General features: G+C 38.9%; 1 protein-coding gene across 1 annotated transcript in view; it reads left to right on the top strand.

The window, feature by feature from the left end:
• Nucleotides 1-20,724, top strand: part of LOC126474736 (uncharacterized) — a 180,806-nt gene that overhangs the window by 88,342 nt on the left and 71,740 nt on the right. Inside the window, exons 8-9 of the mRNA XM_050102215.1 lie at nt 11,185-11,329; nt 11,408-11,632. Of these exons, the coding sequence (XP_049958172.1) occupies nt 11,185-11,329; nt 11,408-11,632 (370 nt within the window). The remainder of the gene's footprint in view (nt 1-11,184; nt 11,330-11,407; nt 11,633-20,724) is intronic.

Raw genomic sequence — 20,724 nt, 5'->3', positions numbered from 1 at the left:
TTTTAAGTAAGAAGACTGGTACTAATTTTTTTTCATAGACTTGTATCATCTGCAAAGTGTACCATATTTACATCTTCTGGTTGCACCACGTGAATATCATTTATGTGTATCAGAAACAACAGACAACCCCAGTGGCACACTGAGTGGCTGTTGTCATGTCCTTGGCTCTTGCCAGCCACCTGGCCTTGATTTATGTTAATTCCTTCCATCTCAGCATTTATTCTCAGTATCTACTCCGTTCTTCACTCCATTTTGTTTTTCTACATCTTTCATTTTCTGACTTGTCTACGAGGGTTGTTTTTTAAGTAAGAGCCGTTTTTATTTTTTAAAAAAGATACAAATACTTTTGTAACAAAACTTTTATTTTTTGATTCTACACACTTTTACCTATTTTTCTACATAGTTGCCTTGTTTATTTAAGCACTTGTCATACCATACAACTAAGTTTTTAATTCCCTCTTCAAAGAATTCGGCCGCCTGCTCCGACAGCCAAGAGTTCACGGCCGCTTTCACTTCATCGTCATCATTGAAGCGCTGCCCGCCAAGATGGTGTTTCAGGTACCGGAAAAGGTGAAAATTGCTAGGAGCAAGGTTGGGGCTGTATGGTGCATGGTCCAAAACTTCCCAGCCAAAAGAATCAATCAAATCCCGAGTCTTTTGAGAGGTGTGAGGCCTAGTGTTATCGTGCAGGAGCAAAACTCCTTTTGTCAGCATGCCGCCCCTTTTGTTTTGAATTGCTCTGTGGAGCTTCTTTAGAGTTGCACAGTAGGCATCTGAGTTGATTGTCATTACTCATGGCATAAAGTCCACTTGCAAAACACCGCACCAGTCCCAGAACACAGTTGCCATAATCTTGCACTTTGACAGCGTCTGTTTGGCTTTGACCTTGATGGGTGAGGTTGTGTGTCGCCATTCCATCGATTGTCGCTTGCTTTCGGGAGTGATATGGGATACCCATGTTTCATCTCCAGTGACAATTTGACTCAACATGTCATCCCATTCTTCCTCGTAATGAATCAAAAAGTCCAATGAAGTGGCAAATCTCTTCCCTTTGTGGTCCTCTGTGAGGAGTCTGGGTACCCACTGTTTCTTAAAGTTTAGGTTTTCAGACACAATTTTGTACAAAACCGATCTTGAAACTTGTGGAAATTCCAGAGAAAGAGTGGAAATTGTGAATCTTCTGTCCTCACGAATCTTTGGTTCGACTGCAGCCACCAAATCATCAGTGATCACAGAGGGCCGGGCCTGAGCGTTCTTCGTCATGGACGTTTTGACGGCCATTTTTAAACTCTTTAACCCATTGACGCACTTTACCTTCACTCATTGCATTCAAGCCATAAACTTCTGCTAACTGACGATGAATTTCTGCAGCTGATAGGCTTCTCGCGGTCAAAAAACGAATCACTGACCGTATCTCACACGCGGTGGGCGATTCAATAATCGTAAACATTATAAAGTAGCACAGTGATGTGTACACGTCAGCTACAGAGCTGCAACTTGCATCAATGTGAACGGGAAGGATGCCGGCAAGTGGCGCGGTGGCTTGTTGCGGCGTCCGCATGAACTACAGGACTATACGCGCGAACGGCCCTTACTTAAAAAACAACCGTCGTATTATTTGCTGTCCCCCCCCTCCCACTTCTGTTAGATACAATCCATTTAGCTTTTCCCTCTTACTGACTTGTGCACAATGTTTCAGCAGTAATCTCTGTCTTGCATCCTGTCTTCCACCTTTAAGTTCTGAGATTTTCAAATCTCATCTGGTGCAGTCTCCATCAATTAGTCTTTCCTTCTCACCCCATCTGGTAAGTCTTTCAAGTCCTGAGTTTCTGGATGACTTTTCTAAATTGTACCCCTTTCTCTAAACCTGTCCAGACCTGTTCCTTCACTCCTCTTCCTTCCCCTTCAACTCTTCCACCAGGAGGAGGAGCCACTGGCTCCGAAAGCTTGTAAAAGTTAAATCCTTTTGTATGCGTGTTCCCCTGCAGTCACTTGGTGCATAGATTTTTTTATCTGTCCATGCGCATTATGTGTGGTTTTTGTTTGACAATGGTCATGGACATTCATTTTATAAAGATTTGAATTTTTAATTACCATTGTATGTATGATGTACCTTTTCTTGTAAAGTAAGCAACCATTAAAACTGAAACTTTACAGATTACATACAAATAAAAGGCTGGTAAAACGTGTGCAACAGATTTTTGGTTAAGATCATAGTTACTTTAAAATTAATCTTTCAGTTTTATGATTACCAAGGCTGTCTCCTCATACAGTAAAGGAAAACTTTTATCAGATACAAGATAAAGAAAAATCATTGCACAGGATTATGTGGTGAGTGCTTTTTAAGAACTGTGCCAAATTTCAGTATGTCAGCTTTTTTAGGTTTTGAGAAAAATCTCTCTATAGCTAATCAAACAGTGGAAAATCTTGGATGGAAAAATGACAATATTATGAGAGGGATAGAGTGCTACTCACCATAAAGCAGAGACATTGAGTTGCAAACAGGCACAAAAAAATAGACCACAGACACACACACACACACACACACACACACACACACAAACGACCACTGTCTCTGGATGCCAGGGCCAGACAGCCACCAGCAGCCAGAGACAGTGGTCATGTGTGTGTGAGCTGCATTTGTGTGTGTGTATGGTGTGTTTTATCTATTTCAGAAGATGGCCTTCTGGTCAAAAGCTTATGTGTTTATTCGTCCTATTATTGTGCCTGTATGCAACTCACCATCTCCGCTATATGGTGAGTAGCAATCTATCCTTCTCCTAATATTGACTGTATAGCAAATCTATTTTAGAGTTTTTATTTTAATCTTTAACAATATTGCCATACCTTTAGTCACCAATGGTGTCTGTATCCATGATCTTCATTCTCTTCCTTGTCTTCCTGTAATACTCTCTTCCCCTGCCTCCTTTGCCTAGCCAACTTTTGCATATTTTCTTCTGCTTCCTGGGCTTTTTCAAGTCATGCTTCATTGATACTTTTAATTGTCTTCAGTGTGAAAGCACATAGGTGGAACCTAGTCTGTGCAGGCACCAATGCTACATGTATTTTCATTATTAAACACTAGGGAGGTATCAAATGCAGCTGTCTTTGCAACATATGACAACACAACACTACTTTTGGACAATGCATCCATATAATGTGATGTGCATTTTCCCATGCACACATTTTTTGAGTAGTTCAGGATTGGCCAGGTCTCTGAAAGTTGGCTTTATAACATTTAAAACAGCAAGTGGCAAACAGTGTTTGAGTGTATGGGTTTCACTGGCTTCTGTCTGAAGATATTTGCACCATGATATGTGACAGAGGAAGTGCTGAGGATTCTCATCTGCAGAAAGTTTGTGGAAGAATATTGCCCACACTACATACATTGTCCCTAATACCTTTTCCATACTATACTTGTAATGTGTGAATTTCTTAGTCTGCCAATTTGTTAGCATCTGCCAGTGCCTTTCCATTTTTTAATTTCTTGCACTTCATTTCTTCCTCCCGTCTGAAAAATCTGCCTCCCATTCACTTTTGAACTTGCTCCACACAAAATTAACACAAGCAACTACCGTAGAGAAAGTGTAAATTGCAGTGTGGAAAAAAAGAAATGTGGTAAGTACAGATGGCCAAAGAAAAATTTTTGAAACATATTTCTAGGCAGATTTGAATTATGGAACTTTGAGATGTCATCCTTCAATCATCAATATAATAAATTAATCAACAACTAAAATTTTAAATTTTTTCGTTATTTTGCCTTGCATCTGCACTTAAGATAACCTCTCGTGATAAATGGAAAATCTGTGTTTGAGTCATGGTCCAACACAAATTTTCATATGTCACTATTGGGTAGTGGAACTGTTCCTAATAAAATTGATGCCAAGGAATTCACAGTCAGCAAATTAATTTCGAAAAATTTGTGTATTTGATGTGATATTGTTTCAGTTGTAATCTGCATTGAGGATTTCATGCCCTTGATCAGGATACTTGTATCATCAGCAGATTATTTTATTTGCCTTGTTATTTACTGGTGCTGGTAGGTCATTAATGTTTACCATTAAGATCAGTGGTCCAAGAATCAAGCCTTGGGAAACACCATATGTAACAGTTCCCCAGTCTGGTATTACTGCTTCACTTGCACTTGTTAGAGCAGCTCTTTGTTTTCTGTTCCAGCCAAGTTTGTGGTTGGTCTTTGATACCATAGCATGGGAGATCTTGTGTTAAAGTATTATTTTTTACACATTCAAAAACATAAGTGAGGTCACAGAAAATCCTCACAGAATACCTTCTACAGTTCAGTTAGTCTAGGAATTCTTTTGTGAGACTGAATATTGCCCTCTCACTTTGGTTGATAGCCCTTTGCATAAGCCAAACTGGAGAGTGTCAGTGAGCCCTTTTGTGTTAGGTGTTCATATACCATTTCAAATATTTTTGAAAGAACTAGCAATGGAGAGATAGGTCAATAGATATTACATGTTTCTCAACATCTGTGTATGTTGGCACCACTGTAGCATATTTTAATCAATAGGCAAATACTCCAGGCTTCATAGACAGGTCATATAAATAACACAATATGTTGCTGATTAGTGATCTGTTGGATATTTTGTCATACCCAGACGAGCTGGTACTTTTTAGAGATCTGATGTTTACAATTTTGTTGGGTGTTATGGATTTCAAGTTAAGTGTTGTTGGCGTATGTTGGGTAAGACTACATAGTTTCATAGCTTCTAAGGGAGGCTGTGTGTATTGCATTCCTATGTCTTCAATTACAGAGAGGAACAAGTTATTTAATTCTGAAGCTGCTCTTTTCAGATTTTTGTTATGTGTTCCATTTTCCATGACATTTTCTGCTCCCCATTCTAAGTTTTGCCTCTATTTCTTTCAGATTTTATAATTTTCCACATGGGTTCTGATTTTCTGCTGCCCTGTTTAATTTGCTGAGCATAATATATGTTTTTGCCCTTCTTGATTACACACATGGTTGTGTACATTTAATTTAGTAGGGCAGACATTTGTGGAACCTCTTCTTGTGATGGTGAGACAGTGATTTGTGTAGCTGTTATTGTGTTACTATTAGTTCAAGCTCTACACTGAGATCCTATTTCTAATGCCACAGAAACGGGTGTTTAGTTTCATTAGAGAAACTCTATCATATTCAGCAGCTATGTTAAAATTTCCACACATACATCAGAAAATTCAGCACACTATCTGCTATAACTTTTTGAAAACTCTATCTTAACACATTTATGCTCACTGAATATATCTGATGTGGCCTGTCTTCACTGCTTCACCCTGTATGTACTCCTTACTGAAATTTCTTGTGAATATTAAGTCTCCCTTTCAAACCAACAGCTCAATTCACTGAATCAGTAATGTGAATAAGGTAATGACTTAAAATCACTTACAATGATCCAAAAAGTCATTCATTAGCCAGGAATAAACATTTTTAATGAGTTTCCAGAATCTATAAAAATGTTAGCTACTTATAAAATGAAGTTTGAGAGAAGTTTACAGGACATAATGGTGGTTATTTTCTTCTGCTTCATTGGCAAATTTCTTAACAGAACCACTGAATGTATATTTTATTGACAATATCAATTAATGTGTGTGCTGTGTAATATCTAACTCCTTCCCATCTTCAGTGATATATGTAAACAAACCTGATAAACAGTTTTCTCACTGCCCCTTTCCAGGTAAAATCCAGCGTATGCTCCTGATTCTCTCTGCTATAGTCCAGTCATGTCTCCACTTTGCCTACACTGAAGTGCCAAAGAAACTGGTATAGGAGTGTATATTCAAATACTGAGATATACAAAAAAGGTAGAATATGGCACTGTGGTCGGCAACACCTTTGTAAGACAACAAGTGTCTGGCACAGTTGTTAGATCGGTTACTGCTGCTGCAATGGTAGGTTATCAAGATTTAAGTGAGTTTGAATGTGACGTTATAGTCAGCACACGAGTGACGGGACACAGCATCTCTGTGATAGCAATGAAGTGAGGATTTTCCCTTATGACCATTTCACAAGTGTACCATGAATATCAGGAATCCAGTAAAATATCAAATCTTGGACATTACTCCAGCCAGAAAAAGATCCTGCAAGAACAGGACTAACAAAGACTGAAGAGAATTGTTCAACGTGACAGAAGTGTGACACTTCCAAAAATTTCTGCAGATTTCAATGCTGGGCCATCAACAAGAGTCAGCATGTGAACCATTCATTGAAAAATCATTGATATGGGCTTTCTGAGCTGAGGGCCCACTCATGTACTCTTGATGCCTGCATGACACCAAGCTCTATGCCTTGCCTGGGCTCATCACCACCAACATTGGACTGTTTATGACTTGAATCATGCTGCCTGCTCAGATGTGTCCCGTTTTGAATTGTATCATGTCAAGTGGATGGACATGTACAGGTATGGAGACAGCCTCATGAATCCATGGACCCTGCATGTCAGCAGGGGACTGTTCAAACTGGTGGAGGCATGTGCAGTTGGAGTGATACATCTAGAAACGATTCTGACAGGTGACATGTACATAAGGATCCTGTCTGATCACCTTCATCCATTCATGTCTGCTGGCCGGGGTGGCCGAGCGGCTGTACGCACTACAGTCTGGAACCGCGCGACTGCTACGGTCGCAGGTTCGAATCCTGCCGCGGGCATGGATGTGTATGATGTCCTTAGGTTAGTTAGGTTTAAGTAGTTCTAAGTTCTAGGGGACTGATGACCTCAGAAGTTAAGTCCCATAGTATTCAGAGCCATTTGAACCATTCATGTCCATTGCGCATTCAGACAGACTTGGGCAATTCCTGCAGAACACTGCAGCACCCCACTACAGAGTGGCTCCAGGAACACTCTTCTTAGTTTAAAAACTTCCACTCGCTATCAAACTTCCCAGACATTAACATCATTGAGCATATCTGGGATGCCTTGCAACATGCTGTTGAGAAGAGATTTCCACCCCCTCGTACTCTTATGGATTTATGGACAGCTCTGCAGGATTCATGGTGTCAATTCCCTCCAGCACTACTTCAGACATTGGTTGAGTTCATGCTGCATTGTGTTGCGGCACTTGTGCGTGTTCGTATGGGCCCTGCATGATATTCGGGAGGTGTGCCAGTTTCCTTGGCTCTTCAGTGTATAACCATTCTGCATAACTGTTCTAATTTGTCCCCTTAAATACTACATGCTCTGAAGTGGTAGCCAGTGATAGGCTTGACAATAGTTTAAGGTGAAGTGTGAGGGCAGGTGATACCTGGCTTATGTTGACATACCGTTAGTGTGTCACTATGTGTCAATACTTGATTTGATGTTGTTGTATTATTTATGACTTACAGTGTGTGATATCTCTTGCAAGTAATATATGAATGTGGTTAACTGTAACACTTTCTTTGGGATGCAGTATTTAACATAAACAGCTTCTGAAATAAGCAAATAACAAATTAGTCCATGAATCAAGCAGAAACAGTTCTTGGAGCATTATCTTTCAGAATCACAATAGAACCTATTGGAAGATCACTCCAGAGTAGGAGGACAAGGTCCCAAGCAATTAACCAGTTAATATATATTTCAAAGTTCCACATAGGTGAGAGGTGGTGGAATCACAAGTTCAGGATCTTGTGACAAACACATGGAAAAAAAATCAGCACTGCCAAGTCTACTTGTAGAGGGTTAATAAGAGCCTCCAGCCTTGAACCAGTGTGTAGTGCCATCACCTGCTCAGTGAAGGAGAGGACACACTGGAAGTGGGCAATAGATGGGTGATGTAATGACAGTAGCTCCTAGGAGACATCTGAGGCTGCCAGTGACACTGCTTCTGGATCTGGAGCTTCTTTCATAAACCCAGAGATATGTGGAAGTGGAGGTGCTCCTGCAAGACCAGTAGACCCAGTGGTTCAGCTGTTGGTAAGGCCAGATAAACTTTCAATTGCTTATCTCACAGCGTGCAGGAAGGAAGAACGAAATGGCCATCCTCTGAGATTTATAAGTGGAGAAAACTATGGTGTGACTGCAGTGGTGAAGATGGTGGATGTACAGATGAAAGAAGCCACAGCCCAGGTTGTTGCAGCTGGTGTTGCTTGTGAAGTTGCCACAGCATCCAAGAGTGATGTAGCTACCAGTACCATCTGGCACATGTGTTTTGCCATGGGTTTCAGGATCTGGCCTGGACTGTACCCAAATGTATGTGCCTACACTAAGACACTCACATGGAGTGGCATGGCAGTGTCTTCTTCGTGTTCTGATGGTGTACACAGGAAATTCAGAAGTGAGGGTGCCCATGCAGGATCTTGACCACTGGAGTTCATGGATCTGTAAGAAAGTAACAAGGTGTTTATCACTGAAGCCAATTTTGTATATCCTAAAGCTTCCTGATTTTGCAGGTGTGAACAGTTCATACTGTAAGCCAATTTGAGGCTGGATAGAAAGGGGCTTTGGAAATCACCTTCCATGAATTAGGGATTATTGTCAGTCACCAGCATGTGGGGTGCAATCTCCATTCCATTGTTATCAGCTGAAGTCATACAGGAAGTGGGAAAAAAAAGTCCATGACAATTAAACATATGTCTCCTGGCAAAGAGCCCATGAAATTGGCATGAACCTGGTTCCAGGGCTGTGTCAGTGTGGTTATGACCAGAACACTGTGGTAGTGTCAGTCGGTGTGCCTGACAAACATCACCTGTGTAAAATCGCGTCCATACAGGGCCATTAGACATATCATTGTGTTAGTTGCTTTATCATGCAAATCCCTCAGTCAAACTGATACATACGTTGAAGCACCCGATATTGCAGAGAGGGCAATGCCACCACCTGGCACAGTTTGTCATCTTCTGTAAGGAGCACCACATATTGCTGGAGCTGAATTTGGTGCCACCAATCCAAAAGTCACTTAAGGCCAGATGAGTCAACTCTAGAGGTCTTGGAAGGCCAACCTGAGTCGACTTATTACAGGATCTGTTGAAGAAGTGGGTTAAACTGAGATATTGTAGCATGATTCATCTAGTTGAGTATCTGATATGAAAGAGACTGTTTCCGGGCAGTCAAATTCAGGATCCACACCTACCACCAGGTGAAATAGCATGTCCTCATTAGAATGCTAAGTGAATTGTGATAAAAAATAGAATATTCGAAATTTGCAAAACAGAAAACCCAACAACAAAGACTATGTGTTGTGTGCTCTAACAATGTGACCCTTGGTTACAAAAAATGACACGAGCAGCTTATGGTTGGTGATAAAGTAATACCTGTGATAATACGAAATCTTCAAAATATATGGACACCAAAAATGATGGCCAGTGCTTCCATTTTGTTCTGAGAGTAAAGCATCTGAGCTTGAGTAAGTACCTTTGGCATAAATACAATTGGCCTTCCATTCTCTAATTTATGAATCAGAACCTCCCTTAATCTGTGTGGAGATGCACCTAGGGTCAACACTAATGGCAAATGGGACTTGTAAGTCACAAGACTGGAAGGCTGATTGGAAGGGTTCAACTTCTGAAAAGCACGATTGCACTCTTCAGACCATTGGAAAGGTACAATTTTTATGAATGGACATGATATGGAGGTTGCCTGGGGAATAAATTACACATAGTCATTCACTTTTCCTAGGAATACTTGGAGATTCTTAATGGATATAGGCACAGGCATATTGTGAATACCTTTGACATATTCTGTGGCAGGCTGAAAGCGTTTTTCATTGAGGGTACAACCTTTATAAGTGATTAAAGGCTGAAAGAAGGCATGTTTTTACAAGTTACACATAAATAATATATGTGTAAAGGTTGCAAAAACCAAGCAGAGATTGCACAGCATCCATGGTATTACCAATGACAAGAATTTCACCAAGGTTATTGACACAGTATGGAATGCTGGCAGTAGTCTATTCAAGAAAACTCAGGAAAATTGTGTGGGCACTAGCCATGTCAAAAGGCATCCTGCTATATTAATACAGGGTGTATACACAAACAAGGAAAAGAAATTCCCAGATTTCCCGGTCATATGTGAAATGTCACGTTATTCACAACATTTCAGCCAGGGAGGGGCCATACTGTCTTCAGATTTGTATGAGGACTTCCTCATTACCAGTGTTTTAACCCTCAATTTGGGCCACAATGTTTATTAACTTAAACAACTTCTCTAACATGTGAATGTCCATGAATCAAAGCAGAAACAGTTCTTGGAGGGATATTCATCAGAGTCACAAGAGAAACCTTTAGGAGACTGCTCTAGAGTAGAAGGACGACGTCCCAGTGTGACTAGCTGATTAACATGTATTTCATAAGCAAAGTCCCACATAGGCAAGAGATGGTGGAAACCACAAGTTCAGGATCCCTTGCACCAAACACATGATAAACAATCAGCACTACAAGTCTGGTTACGAAGGTGGTTCTATAGTAGCAAATTGAGGCTAAATAGCCTTTTATTTGGCCCACTCTGAACACTCATGTGAGCAGCTTATTGGCGATGTTACAAGTATCAGTATGTTTGTGTGATTAATTTGCACATCTGGCAAGGTTACTGAGTGGTTGACTGTTTCATACTTGTAACAGGAATATATATGAATTAAGGTAAAATGAATGAGAGAAGGAAAAATAATTCTGTTTCTATCATAATGGGAGAAATTAAACACATCAGTCTATTTAAACAGTTGTCTACATGGTTTATGTGAGTTATTGTTGTTTCACCCAGTACATTTGCTTTCACTTCTAACCATGTTTAAGTATCCTTGCGTAAGTGTCCTTTGTTTTCTTGATGTGAGCCGTTTCTTTTTTGTTACCATGGTCAGCCGACTTAACTTTGTGATGATTTCCAGTTCTTGATTTTCTGTTAATATATATCTCTTTTCAATTCATCCCATTCCATCATGCAACTCAAATTAAAATCATCATCCACTTTTTTTATGATCAGAACTTGTTTCAGGACTGTGATTGTCAGACTCTATGGCCAAAAGACTTTTTATTATGATTTTTGTTGCCTTTCCCAACTTGATAAGAACTTTATAAATCTTGCTGAACTTTAATACTCTTTGTTTTTCGTCTAAAGATCCTGCTGTCAATATATAATAATTCAGGTTTTGTATTTATATGGTTGCAAATATAAACCAATGTTCTACATTCATGCTGGCTTTTGAACACGATTTTTTAATGTCTTTAGCTTTTGAAATCCATGGACTTTTTTTCAGAGGGAACTATCGTTCTCTTTGGGTTGGTGTAATGTGGGCTTTACCTTCAGGGACTGGCGTTGCCTTAGCATTACTTCAAGGCAGTGCTGGACCACTGATTGGTGTTGCCATTTCTGCATCCTTGCTGCCACCAGCTGTAAATTGTGTAGGTATTTTTTTCCTGTTATGTACTCTTGCATTAAATTATTAGACAACACATAAAATCTATTTTTTTTCATTCTAGGGCATTATGTGGGCTCTAGCATGTACTGTGGTGAATGATAAAAATTACACAGTGCTAGTTCTCCAGGGTGAAGACCCATCGCAGCCCAACTTCACATCAGGATATGAACCACTATATTACAATGACAGCAAAGCAAAAGAACTGTCTGTCATGGGAATTATTAGTCTGTGTCTCACTTTAATCAACATTTGTTGCATATTTATCTGTGCAATACTTGTTCTGAAGGTGAGTTCATCATTCAGATTAAATTTGTCCCTCATTATGTCTTACATAGAGATATTCAGTTCTCTGTATATTAATTATAAGCCTTTATATATCATAGGCCTACTCTTCTCCAGCTTTTGAATGGGCTTACCATATTTTCCTGGGTCCTACCCAGGACATATTACCGTATTTTTGAAAGTACTTAAAAGTCTTAATAGTCTACCGCAGCATTACTCTTTATTTATTCAGTTCCATTTTTCACACACAACTTTTTCAAAAATGATTTGTTTGTTTTAATTACATCATTAAAGTCACAATTAGAAAGTTCTTAATTAATTTTAAAATTTAGCAGATGATTAACAATAGATACTGAAGTGTACCCATTTTTACAAACCAAATGTTCTTCACAATTGAAAAAACTCTCTAAACTAGAAAAGATATATCAGGCAAAGATGTCACAAACTGAACCATTTTAGAAATATTGCAACATGAAATACCAGTCTTTTGAAACACCTTAAAAATTGATTTCCAATTTTCTGAATTGATTTCCTTTTCAGAACTTGAACCACAGTCTACCATTTGCTTTATAGTTACCTGGTTCAACAATGTGCATTCATTAAGTGGGTCATCAATATTTATGGAATCTTTTATAATTTTGTTAACTACCTTTACACTTTCTTCTGAATCAGATCAGATAATTTCAGTTCATAAATTTATTTACTGAAACTTTCTAACTTTAAGAAAACTCATGAGTACTGGGTACTAGGATTATGAAAATTGTGTACACTTGAGAATAATTTTTGTTCCTGAACATCAGCAATATAGAAAAGACAGATTGCTACTTAGGATCAGGAAGACAGGTCAAGTTGGAAACAGACACAATTAAGAGACACTCACATATAGCTTTCAGCCACAGCTTTCCTCAGTAAAACACACACACACACACACACACACACACACATACACACACACACAATGGTGTGTGTATGTGTCTCTCTTTTACAGATGAAGGCCTTGGCCGAAAGATATATGTGAACTTTTTTAATTGTGCCTGTCAACAACATGACATATCTTCCTACCTGGAGTTTCCATTGTTTGTTTCTGAGCATCAGTATTTTCTTTTAGAGTGCATAGAAATTCTTTGGTAGGAGATAGCATAAAACATTAAACACACATTTTCTATTGCTAAACGGGAGGTGAAAAATGAATTGAGATAAAATGATCAAAATCATTTAAATGAGTTACTTTACACATGGTAACAACATAAGCACATTGCACCTGTTGTCATGCTAAATGACTACATGAAAAGCTGTGGTGGACCTGATAGCAACACCTCCCCATTCATATCAGTGCTTACTCCTGGGTTAGCTGAGAGAGGCACAGCATAAGAGAAGTTTTAAATATGTGATGTCAAACAAGCAAGTCTAAATTAAAAAAAAAAGTCCTTGGCTCTCAAAGTTCTCAAATGCCAGACATTTTTGCAATCCTGGAGAAATCTGCAATTTCAGACAGCACTAAAAAGCCTAAAGTGTCTGAGCTAATGCTGGACACATGGTAAGCCTCCTTCTGAAACGCATAACTTTTATTTTCACTATCTTCACAATTATAATGGTCATTCCCATATAACTAAATTTCCCTCTACTGAACTTAAGGCATGACCTAAGTATATCTTGAAGAGAGTTAATGGCATTAGGCAGCTTCTTTGCAGTGCCTTTGAGAACAAAAATTCTGAGGAAACTTCATTCACAATCTTCACTGTGCTAGCACCTTTCATATAAAATTGTTTAACAGTTTCATGGAGGTATTCAATAAACCATTATTTTTCAGACAGCTTATCTTAGATGTTGGAGGCATGTTATAGGTCTTTTACAAATATGTAAATGAAGTGTGTGGACATTCCTCTGAGGAGATAAATAAAGAGTGAAAAAAATTCATTTTTCATAAAAAGACACTGCAAAAGCAAGTAATGTGTTATAACAAAGGATAAAATAATAAATTAATGGTTCTCATTAGATGAATACATCACTGGGTGAATCATATATCATTGTAAAATGAGGGAACATTTATTTTACAAGAAGATAGAGTGGTTGGCCAGTACTTATTTTAGGAGCAAAATTTTAGTACTGCCAATAAAAACACTTAAAAGCAGAAAAAAATATTCAAAGCTTTTGGAATGTTTTACATCTTCCTTAAGTGAGGATGAGGTTGGGAGGAAAATACTTATTGTGAGGACACAGGCAAACATTAAGGGAACAGCTACAGAGAGAATAGGAGATCAAAGGCAGATACTATGTCAGCTTCAGCTCAAACATGATAGAAGGGACACAATAAGAAGTAAAGGTGAAGGATAGTGAAAAGTTATTGAATAAATAATGAAAATCTACCTTCAGAAAATTGGGAGTTTCCTTCCAATTCTTAGCGAAATTATTCATTTCTCTTCCTCTGTAATGCATCTTCATTTCTCATTCTGTGGTTTCTAAACTGAATCTGGCATGGTGCTTACCTTTGACCTTCTACCTCTCTGAAAACTCATGTGGTCTCTATACTACCTGCATGGAGAACTCTGGTCTTGGAGTGTAGAACTTTATGCATATGTGTAACTTCCTGTTGTTTGCTTTATACACCACATTGCAATTAGGCAAAAACTTTTGATTGTTCTGTGTATGATGAGAATTACTTACTTATTTCTTGTTACAAACCTTATGCCATTTGAAGTCTTCCTGTCTTGTTTGATGCCTATGAAGTTTCAAGGGAGTTCTTCCTCACTTTACTTCTTTTTGATCTATATCAAGAACTTCAGACAGTTGTAAAATGAGTGTCACACTCAGATGAGATTAATGTTCACTTCGTGTTTATTCTTTGTAAACATTTTGGGTGTAAGATTTTTAATTTGTGATGTAATATTTGTAAGGTAATATTATAGGTTTTACAACACAGATCAGTAAGCTTCACATTCTGTATTTGGTTTCGTATTGTTCATAAGTGACAAAGACGGATTAACATAGATGTTTGTGTAATGATTATTGTTGAACACTATCTGTCTGTTGAACATGATGAAACCAAAACACTGACTGACTTGATAGTGCTTAACGTAACATATGTAGTGTCCATCAGTGTAATGAAATAGATGAACACTGTAGTATACATCAAACACTGTAGAATGATTAAAGCATAAATGTACTTATCTACAGTGTATTCAGTATAAAGCGTACATAACTATGCATAATGTAGTTTCTCTCTCTCTCTCTCTCTCTCTCTCTCTCTCTCTCTCTCTCTCTCTCTCTCCCTCCCTCCCTCCCTCTCCCTCCCCCCCTCTCCCTCTCCCTCCTCTCTCATTTTTCCACTAGTGGTAGTTATCAATATTCACTAGAGCAATAGCATTTTTCTAGGTTTGTAAAGTTCTCACCGACGTCATGTTAGGTTTGTAAGATCTCGTGCCACTGCTATCTTTATGCTTGGTGTGAGAGTAGACTGGCAATAACCTGAATGTAATCTAAGGCTGAGCTCTTAGTGTGGCAATTGGAGACATATGTAGTGCTACCTGACAGCATATAGTTAGAGCTCTATAACAGCAGCTTGCTGTGGCTTATTTGAATGTTTATTCTACAGAGATATGAGTGAAGCACGATGCACTGTTTCCATTTGATGAAGGCACTGCTGATACCACACAATGTGCTGCATTGAAACAAATTACTGACTCAGAACTGACATAGGAGATCACAATTTTGTTGCTGGGCTGTGACTGACTGCAACTTTGTGCTTGACGCCTGTTTATAGACATACAGACATTAAAATACTAGCCTTTTCCCTGTGGCTTTATCTGCAAATGTGTTCGACACATATATAGTTCAAATGTACTCCTTCCCCTCTTTGTGTCCACTTCTTCCTCGCTTTCTCTGTCCACCTCCTCCTCCCACTTCTGTCTGTCTCCTCTTCCCCATACTCTCAGTCTCTTCCCCTCTCTTTGTCCATTTCCTCCATCCCCTCTCTCTTTGTCTATTTCCTCCATCCCCTCTCTCTTTCCATTTCCAACTCCCCCTCTCCCTTTTTCACCTGACTACCTCCCCTCTACATCTTTCATCTCCCTCTTATGCATATCCCTTTGTACATTTCCTCCTCCACCTCAATCTGTCCATCCCCTCCTATATACTTCTCGCCTTGTCCCTAGCCATGCTCATAGGCCCCTGCAACACAGTTCAGTAACACAGGCCAGACTAGTCCCACAACATACCTGTCAGGCAGGTTAGGCTACATGTTGGGGCCTGCAAAATTGTTTCTTCCCCAGATGCAGGCTGCCCTGTGAAGAAGGTTGGCAGGCCGATACTGTTCCCACACAACAAGCCTGTTGTGAGGGGCAGCATGTATGCCAGTGGCTGAATTTTTTGTCATATCTCTACACCTGTTGGAGTTAGGAGGTTATAAACCCCATATTGCTTATAACTGTAAGACCTGTTGTTTCTCTGACAAATTTGGTTGAAATCGATTCAGGGTTTTGGGAGGAGATCCTGGAAAGCTATTAAATTTTGGATATTAATGTAAAAGGCAGGAAAATTAAGATGTACAAAGATGCAATTGTTAATGAACTAAATTTTTTCAACCAAAAGCTGTATGACTGCAAAATGGCAGAATAATAGGTACTGTTTCACGAGAGAGAAGTTTTTAGGTACATTGGGATTTTCAAACCCTGTCGAGAATTTACTGAAAGTTATATTTTCTTTCTGGCATATTTTGTTAACTGACATGCTATTTTAGGAATGTTGCATCTTTTGGAAGCAGAAAAATTGAGGCTGCAAAACTGTAATACTGGATTTTGGAAAGAATTACACTAGACTCTCACTAATTTGGCCCTCACTAGTACGACCTGTCAGTAATCCAGTGCACATCCAAAAACATGTGCACAATGAATTATTGTGCACAACAATGCTTAGTCAAACAGTGCTTTATATATTGTATTTGAAATTGTAGCTTTCTTTACAGTTTGGAATTATGTCTTCTAAAACGAAACACGTTACACTAGACCTCAAGCAGAAACTCGAAATTTTACATAAGTTAAATTGAGGTTCTTCACAGGAAGCCATTGCTGCTGAGTTCAGTGTTGGATGAGCAACTATTTATGATGTCAAAAAGAAAGATGTTATTCAACAGTACTCAATACAAATGGATAGTGACTTGGGAAAATGGAAGATTATGCAAAAGAGTGAGAATGAAGAACTGGACGTAGCTAGCTGTTTATAGATGGTTCATACAACAATGCAGTAAAGGGATTCCAGTCAGTGGCCTGATTATAAAGGAAAAAGCAGCTGCATGTAACAAATGACTTGCCAGTAGTAATTTGTTTGCAGCGAGCAAAGGTTGGCTCTCAAACTGGAGAAAACAACACAGCATTCGGCATCTGACAGTCACTCAGCTTATGATAACCAAGTTACAGAAGATAACAGAGGAACAAGATTTATCTGCTGATGCCTTGTATAATGCTGATGAAACAGGACTCTTTCACAAGATGTTTCCTTCAAAAATATTAGCTGCCAAGAACAAGAAGGAAGCTCGTGATTACAAGCAACAGAAACAGCGTGTGTTGTAATCCAAATGGGAGTCATAGACTACTGCTTGTGATGATTGGAAAATTTCAACATCCATGTTGTTTTCAACACACTGACATAAATACTCAACCAGTGCAGGATTGCACTCAGAAGAAAGCATGGATGGACAGACAAATATTCTCTCAGTGGTTCCATGAAACATTTGTACCAGCAGTGAGAAAAGAGCTAAAGAAGGAAAAGCTTCCACAGAAAGCTATCCTTATAATTGACAATGCTCCCAGTCATCCTTCAGATGTTTCTCTAAAGTCTGATGGTATACATGTACCAGCACTCTTGCTCCCACCCAATGTGACAGCCCTAATTTGGCCCATGGACCAGGGAATTTTGGGATCAATTAAACGTCATTATCAACATTCACTTCTCGTCTCCTTGCTGAATGAAAGTGACTCTATCGAGACTATGCTGAAGGCATGGTAAGCAATTAACATATGTTATGTTGTTTTCCAAGCAGCCGAAGCATGGGATGAAGTGGAGAATGCTACCATAATGAAGAGCTGGAGTAAATTGTGGCCATCCATTGATGCCGAGTTGAACCCAGTAATGAGGGACAACGATGAGCCAGTCAATTTGGAATTGTCAATTACTTCGTACACTGACATGTTCCACAACCTTTCATGAGGAGAAGAAATTGATGATGAAGATGTTACTAAGTGGCTGAATGAGGTGTACTGTATATGGTCATGGAAGGGGGAAGAAGGTTGTTACATATGCCTTGTGACAAAGGTGTGCAGGAGGCTGAGCAGTCAGGACTTGAGAGTGGCCATCCAGGGCTGCCATTAAATGACAGAACTGGAAATTAGGTACAATAAGGAGAATATATTTCAGTGTATGGCATACAAGGGGTGCACCTAGGGTCAGAAGTTACCAGGTTTAGGCCAGTCTAGGACGTTGAACAATTAATTGAAATGGGCAACAGAAGGGGAAGCGGTTCATGTTAACTTATGTTGGAGGCCAGTCATGAAAAGCAGAGCCAGAGGATCTGCCTTCCAAAAAGACATCTGTTCTACTTGAGGTCTGGATTACAAAAGAGAGAGGCAACTGTGTTCTGCACTGCAGAACACTCCAGTGTCACGCATGTGACATGTATCCCATGCATGCTATTGGCTAAAACCAACGGCATGAATTCACTAGCAGCTTCAGCAGAGGTCTCAGGGCATCTCTTGTCAGCAGCTTTAACTGGAAAGAACTGCCTCAGTTTTGAAAGACAGGCAACTTGTGTCATGTAGGCACAGCATAAGTTGCTCTAGGAGTAAATTTGTAAACATTTGACTGGGGATTTGCAATAAATTTTTTAAACCAATTCCCTAAAATATTCCTTGGTTGACTGCTACCATGTACATTCCTTCCCCCTTCCAGAGAAGTGGTGACCAACATTGTTTACAAAACGGCATCCGTCACTCTCTGGAAAGACAGTTTGCCCTAATAGGGGCCTTAATACTATGGGAGGGATCTGTTACAAGATTTCATTTAGTGTATGTAAGTGGGAGGGGACTTACATGCAGTCAAGTTTATCAAATTTCATGAGTTAAGAAAATAATAAAATATTAATTATTCAAATTTTGTGCAGAAATACAATGTCTGAAATCATTAGTATAACAAAATACAACAGAAAACCGACGACTATAACAAAATATTTAATCCTATGGTAATCAAAGTATTTGAGTAAGAAATATAATAAATCGACTTACTGCAGAGCATTAACACCTGGCTTGGTTGGAATTTGATTAAGTACATTTGAAAAAGAGGAATAACCTTAGTAAAATCTTGCTATGTCATCTGACTATTTTTGAGGGTAGTAGTTGCACAAAGTTGCTGAGTCTATGAAATATTAACACATTTCAGTAAAATGGAGGATTGATGTACAAAGTACAAGAGATAGGGTACCATAAAACACATATAATACAAACCTTATCTATCTTAATATATGTTAAAATACAGAGTACAAAGCCTTTTCTTATATTGACAAAACACTGAAATTAAGGATGAAGTCAGGGGATAGCAAAGATTACACATTTAAATTACCTCTCAGGATAATATTCCTTATGCACATCACTTATTTTGTCATGTAAATTAATTAGTTAAAAGTGGGGCAAATGCAAATTAACAAGGTTGAAATGTGACCAAGTTGTGGTCTGAATGGTTAAGAACTTCTCAGTCGTCAATAGTTTCAATTTTTTCTTAATAATATGACTCAACCACAATGTTTTACAAATCTGTTATGGTAATTATTAACAAACTGTTCTATATAGTAAAATTACAACTATAAAAACTGAAGAACAAGACCAGAACAGCCCTTGTTTGAGTGCCAATTGCAAATGAGGACTGGTTACAACCTTATTTTTTACTCTAAAACGGCAATGTGCAAGAAAAATATATGTCCCATCAACTGTTCTTAGAGTTTACTGTTTTCAGATTATCATGGGACTGTCATATGACATAAAATGAGCTTGTAAGAAACAGTTATAGGCATGGAGAAACACACAGGCAAAACTCTAGAAAAGATAATTAAAATGTGTGTTTGCGGCGAAAAAACAGCTAACAAGAGCCTCATCCTTTTCATAAAACTTCACATAAAAAAGGGAAAGAACGCAGTGAGTTTATAATCAGTTCATTAAATATGAAAAGATTCACATCTAGAATGTGGTTCTGTGTGACAGAAGCTCACACACTGTTTGTAAACAAACTTCGACTGACGGGAGAAGAGCACATGGCTTGCCCGGCGGGAAAGGAGAGATATGCTTCTGTGACATCAACAAACTTTAATGGCGCTTCTCTCTAGTAGGGTAATAGAGGGGATATTATCTGTGGTGCAACACACATGATGTGGGAGGGGAAAGAGCGCAGAGGTAAGCACAAGGGATGAGAAAGTGTGAGAGGGGTGAAGGAGAAGAGGCAGTGGCACTTTCAGCACTTGGCACAGCACAGGTGTGCCTGCTAAGGTAATCTAGAAGAAAATGTGTTTTGAAGCACAGCTGGTGGTGTGTACCAGTGGCATAATGCAAAGTATGCATAAAAACAGAGAAAGACAATGCTGGATAACAGATGGTCAAACACTGGTAATGATCGGCAGAGAGCAACACAAAATTTGTACATGAAGAGATCCTAACTGTCATAGGGCAAAATCAAATGCATGGCAGTACAGTAAACAACATTTAAGAAGGCTCAGTTAAGATTGTTAGTACAAAATGTGCCTTAATTCTTAAATAGATATTGGACAACAGAGTGCATCTCTGTGTTGATTTTCAGCAAACACAGAATTCATAAAACACTGGCCATCCGTTATAGGAATTTGTTGTCTGCATAAAGACTACAACAGAGTTGCCTCAAGATGATGAAAATTCTGACATGTAATGGCCGGAGTGTATGACAGAGTACTGCAGGACTTAATATATTGTGCACAAGATGTAGGTAAGAAAAAAGTAAATGTTAATTTCATGGGACACAGGTCAGGAAAGTTTTGTAAAGAGAGACTGAAGGGAAACAATCAATTTGGCAGACATGAGAGTTAAACTC

This window comes from Schistocerca serialis, chromosome 4 (genome assembly GCF_023864345.2).
Source record: "Schistocerca serialis cubense isolate TAMUIC-IGC-003099 chromosome 4, iqSchSeri2.2, whole genome shotgun sequence".
NCBI lineage: Eukaryota > Metazoa > Arthropoda > Insecta > Orthoptera > Acrididae > Schistocerca > Schistocerca serialis.
This window is presented reverse-complemented; position numbering and strand designations above follow the sequence as displayed.